This window comes from Bos javanicus, chromosome 7 (genome assembly GCF_032452875.1).
Source record: "Bos javanicus breed banteng chromosome 7, ARS-OSU_banteng_1.0, whole genome shotgun sequence".
In the NCBI taxonomy this organism is placed as follows: Eukaryota; Metazoa; Chordata; class Mammalia; order Artiodactyla; family Bovidae; genus Bos; species Bos javanicus.
This window is the reverse complement of record NC_083874.1, coordinates 22,051,765-22,056,788: the sequence shown is the minus strand read 5'-3', so window position 1 is coordinate 22,056,788 and position 5,024 is coordinate 22,051,765. Positions and strand designations below refer to the sequence as shown.

Genomic DNA, 5,024 nt, shown 5'->3' with positions numbered 1-5,024 from the left:
CCACCTCAAAGGGGACAGCATGCCCTGCAGAGAGAAGCAAGGTTCATACAACTCAGAAGAGTCACTCAGCAAGGTGGTGTTGGAGGCAGGCTTTGAACTCAGAACCCTGACCCATCCCAGCTGAGAGCCCCAACCCACCTATGCAGCTTGGGAGCTGAATATGACTGTGTACACCAGGACTGTTGCTTTCAGATCTGGAATCTTTCTGGTTGGACATGCATACGGTTGTTATTCCCTCAGCTCACAGGAGCTGTGAGGCAGAGGGCCCTGGATGGGCACAGCTTGCTGACCGCTCTAGATCCTTGGTAGGAGCTGAGGTGAGCTGTCACAGGACCATGTCATTGGTCTGGAATCTGCCTAGGCGGGCAGTGAGGCAGGCCTGTGAGAGTCTTTCTCACACTCCAATCTCCCACTGTGGCCAGAACTGTGAGCTCTAGGAGGAGAAGGGGAGACTGGGGTCAGAATGGGCCCCACTGTAGCTCAGCCAGCCCAAAGGCTTCTTAGGACACAGGCAGGATGGGGAGCCAAGGGTGGGGGCGGGGGTAGAAGCCCAATCCAGTGTCTTCCAGGCCCCGCCCTGGCCACTTCAGGCCAGGAAGTCCAAGCTGTACCCAGAGGCCCCTCAGAGGGAGGGGGAAGCCTTGGCAGGTCAGACTGCTGGGGAGGGCTGGAGAATGCTCAAGAAAGCAGGCAGGTGGGCTGCCAATTCTTGGAAGGGCTCATTAGTGAAAACCCCCAAGCCTGACCACCTGGGGGAAAGGCTCACCGTTCCATGGTAGCTGATAAGGGCCAGGAGATTCCACAGTTCAGGTAGTTCCCCCGCCTCCCTGGCGTTCTGTGGTCACCATTAATCATTTCCTCTAACTGTGTATATAAGAGCTCTTTTGCCAGTGAGCCCAGTGCTCAGAGAGAAAGGCTAAAGTCCTCAAGAGGATGTGGCTGCAGAACCTGCTTCTCCTGGGCACTGTGGTCTGCAGCTTCTCCGCACCTACTCGCCTACCCAGCACTGCCACCCGGCCCTGGCAGCATGTGGATGCCATCAAGGAGGCCCTGAGCCTTCTGAACCACAGCAGTGACACTGATGCTGTGATGGTGAGTGAGAGAGGGAGCACAGGCCATGCCTGGGCCACCCTGCTGGCCTGGACTCGTCCTGCCTGTCAGCTCGATAACAGAATATTTTCCTTTCCTACAGAATGACACAGAAGTCGTCTCTGAAAAGTTTGACTCCCAGGTAAGATGCTTCTCTCTGACACACCTTTTCCCAAAGGCCTCTGCCCTGGGGACTGACTCCATTTTAGACGGACCCTTACAGGGTTGTCCGCTTTCTCTCTAGCCAGCTGGCTGCCAGAAGGAGGGTTGCTTAGAAGGCCTTGCCCCTGTGGCAGTCATGTGGACTCCTTTACTAGCTGAGCAGCCATGGACAGACCTAGTGTTCAAGGGTATCGAGGTCACCAGGGGACTGGCGGGGGTTATGTCATGAGACAGGGGCTGTGGGCTTGGGACACTCACTGTGCCCTGAGACCAAGCTCTGTGGACACCGTGCTGGCCACTGAAGGTCACAGAAGATTTTCAGGAACAACTATGTCTGTACAACAGCTTTGGGCAAGCCCCCCACCCGCTTCCCCCGAAGGGTGGAAGGACCAGCGATCTCCTTCTCTGGGGGCTGGGACCCTCTTGAGATACCAGACCAAGGGAATGTGGCTGTGCCGGCTGGAGGTGGCCTGAGCTGAGTGGTGAGGGCGAGTCAGACTCGTCTGTAGTGGATGGGGGGACAAGGCTGTGTGTATGACAGGGCCTAGCCTGAGCTTAGTCAGGAACAATCCTGTGCCCCTCCCAGGCCCTGCTCTTGGGAGAGTGGGATGAGAACAGGAAGCAGTGATGGGGAGGATGTCCTGGGCCCACCAGAGCACACTCGGCCACTGCTCACCAAGGAATGGACATTTCCCACAGGAGCCAACGTGCCTGCAGACTCGCCTGAAGCTGTACAAGAAGGGCCTGCAGGGCAGCCTCACTAGTCTCATGGGCTCCTTGACCATGATGGCCACCCACTACGAGAAACACTGCCCACCCACCCCGGTGAGTGCCCCCACTAGGTGCTCAAGCAGGAAGGTCTCCTTCTAGGAGGGTGGAGAAATAGTGGGGCGAGACTTTTGGCTGTGGGTATTTGGGACTCCAAATGGTTTGAATCAATAGATTTGTAATAATCAGCCCTTCCTGAGAGGGAACCACTCTAGGTGTTAAAGCCCTGGAGCTCGAGAGACTGTATCATGTCGTAGCGGGAGCTGGTACCTTGCTTGTCATTACTGTTAATGATGTCAGAGGTGAGGCAAACACAAGGAAACTCAAGGCCTGCCTAAGGCCCAGAGGAAGTTCCACAGCCCAAGTGCCTCCTCCTAAAAGGACTTTCCCCTGGTCCCTCCTGGGCTGCCTGGATTGCATCGGAGCAAGGAGGAAAGCTTACTTGGAATGGAAAAAGCCCCCAAACAATCCTTCCCTGTGGGAAAAGTGAGGTCTGCGGCCTTGAAACGTGCTCATTCTGGGCTCCTAGAGACAGTTGGGGCTCAGCTTTGTGCCCTGGCCTGGGACCAAAGACGAAGGGGCCCGGCTGCCCAGCAGACCAGTGTCCGTCTTGCACTTTTATCGGGCCCCTGGGCCAGCTGCCACCGACAGCTCTGTGCACCCTTTGGGTGACACACGGGTGGCAAGGTGTCACCTGACCCACGTCAGGAGGCGGGCCTCAGACAGGCCTTCTGACCTCCGAGTTCTAAGAGACAGCACAGAAACATGCTGATGCCTCCCCCACGTCACCCACTCATGCCTGGACTCAGGGTTTTTATTTCCGTTTCTTTCTTAAGGAAACTTCCTGTGGAACCCAGTTTATCAGCTTCAAAAATTTCAAAGAGGACCTGAAGGAGTTCCTTTTTATCATTCCCTTTGACTGCTGGGAACCAGCCCAGAAGTGAAGCAGGCCAAACCAGCCAGAAGTGGAAGCTTACCTCACAGATCGCTGCCCTCCTACCCACAAAGAGCCAAACAAAACTCAGGATCTTCACACTGGAGGGACCACAGGGAGGACCAGAGCTGTAGGGGGCCGCTGGCTTGTTCAGGGCCATGTTGCCCCTGATACAGGTGTGGCAGGGGAAACGGGAAATGTTTTACACTGGCAGGGATCAGCAATATTTATTTATATATTTATGTATTTTAATATTTATTTATTTATTTATTTAAACTCATACCCCATATTTATTCAAGATGTTTTTCTATAATAATAAATTATTCAAAGTCTGTTCTGATTCGTGCAGTTTTCCAGTTTGTTTTCAATCATGAGCAAATGTTCAAGGTGCTCTCCTCCCTGGCCCAGGGCAGGGAGGGGAGGAAGCTGGGAGTTGGGGGAGGGGGCTGGGGCCTGCAGATAAGGCACAATTGGACACTCAGCACTGTCAGAGCACAGGGGAGGCGGCAGCCCTCCTGGGTATGACATTCTGCACATGTGGACATGCTTCCCTGGGTGCTCACAGGTTCCCACCCCAGAGAGAGGCTTCCAGGTTCACTTGGAAGTCCAAGTAACCCAGACAGTGGGAATCTTGCTCCATAGAAGAGTCGTCATCCTTCTTGGGCAGGTGGGGGATTCCTGAGGCTTGGCTGGTCACTGGCTGAATGGGCCCTTCAGAGAGAGGCCCAGACCCTGGCCATGCCCTGCCCCCCACACTCAGGGTTTCAACCACTCCCAAGGTGAACCAGCAAATAGACTAGCTGTTCAGGGAAAAAGAAACAAAACCACAGGGGTCAGAGCTCAGCATATTTACCAAATTTTCCTCCAAATGGGTGATCTTAATCTTTGAGTGTCAGAATGTAAGTGCATAATTTGTTAGTAAATGGCTCTCATGTGGCATTTTTCTGAGTTGGTTTTTGTTTTTACATTAAGTTCTGCATGTATTCTGGCACCTTCCCCCCAAATCCATGCCCTTCAGACTGGAAAAACAGTATTTCTCCTTCCTGCCTATGCTTTTTCAATGGGGCTGGAGGTCTTGTTCCCGAACCTGTCCTCCAGTGTCCCTTCTGGGGTCTGTGAGGAAGTGGGTCTCTCCCTAAGTGTCAAGAGGGCAGCATGGTCAGCCTTTACCTTGACGGGTGGGCCTGGGGAAGCTTATTTGGTGAGTTTTAGCTCCTGCCTGGTTTTTTTCTACACCCTACTTGCTTGCTCTGCTCAAGCCACCAACTGTAGACAGCACCAGTCCTGGTCAAAGACCAGGCAGAAAGGTCATGACTTTAGATGCAATTATAAATAAAAATTCTTACACCAAACCTGAATTTTAGCAAAGACAAGAATCCACAGAGTATGATGTAGTCATAGAAAATGAAAAACACATCTTGCCCAGAGATAACGTAGATCCTCGCTGCCTTCTACATAAACCAATGATAACTGATAAGAGATTTAGCATTTCCTCAGACTCTCATATAGAGGTACATCTCCTCACAGAAGTGCTATCAAGCCCAGGGTTCGGATCAGCTTGGAACCACCTCAATCATACCATGTTCCTGTACGTGCTCCTGGCTTGTGTGTCATGGGTCTTGGAAAGCCATTCTGCCCCGATGAAGATAATCAGTGGGTCTACCCAGGACAATCACACGGCAGTCTGTGCTGAGATTGAGAAAGAACTCATGGCTGACAACGTTACATACAAGGTAAGTCTGGGTCTTCATCAAATATCACTTTACTCTCAGTGGCCCTCTGTGTTTCTAACCAACTTTTCCTGCTTCCAGGGCTCCTTCGAAAGGCCTCAGAACACCAGTGAGGTAAGGAGCAGTCAACCCATGGTCATTTCTGACCCCACTTGAAAGGGAAATCCCAGGGCAGAGACAAGAACAAAAGTTGTTGGGTCAAGAAATCTGGGGAGAAAGTTGGGAGTTTGAAGATGAAGTCTCTGGCTCAGGCAGCAGATGAACCAGAAGCCAGGTTTTGCCGGGCTCTTTGATCACTATCCCAGAGCAGCCCCATGCCTAGGGAAAGATCAGAAACCCAC

At 52.7% G+C, this 5,024-nt stretch overlaps 1 protein-coding gene across 1 annotated transcript; it reads left to right on the top strand.

Moving 5' to 3' along the window:
• Window positions 1–521: 521 nt before the first annotated feature.
• On the top strand, window positions 522–3,234 carry CSF2 (colony stimulating factor 2). Its single transcript, XM_061424754.1, has 4 exons — window positions 522–1,092; window positions 1,193–1,231; window positions 1,951–2,076; window positions 2,856–3,234. The coding sequence occupies exons 1-4, from the start codon at window positions 934–936 to the stop codon at window positions 2,961–2,963; spliced, it is 432 nt and encodes a 143-aa protein (XP_061280738.1). The 5' UTR covers window positions 522–933; the 3' UTR covers window positions 2,964–3,234.
• Window positions 3,235–5,024: the final 1,790 nt, after the last annotated feature.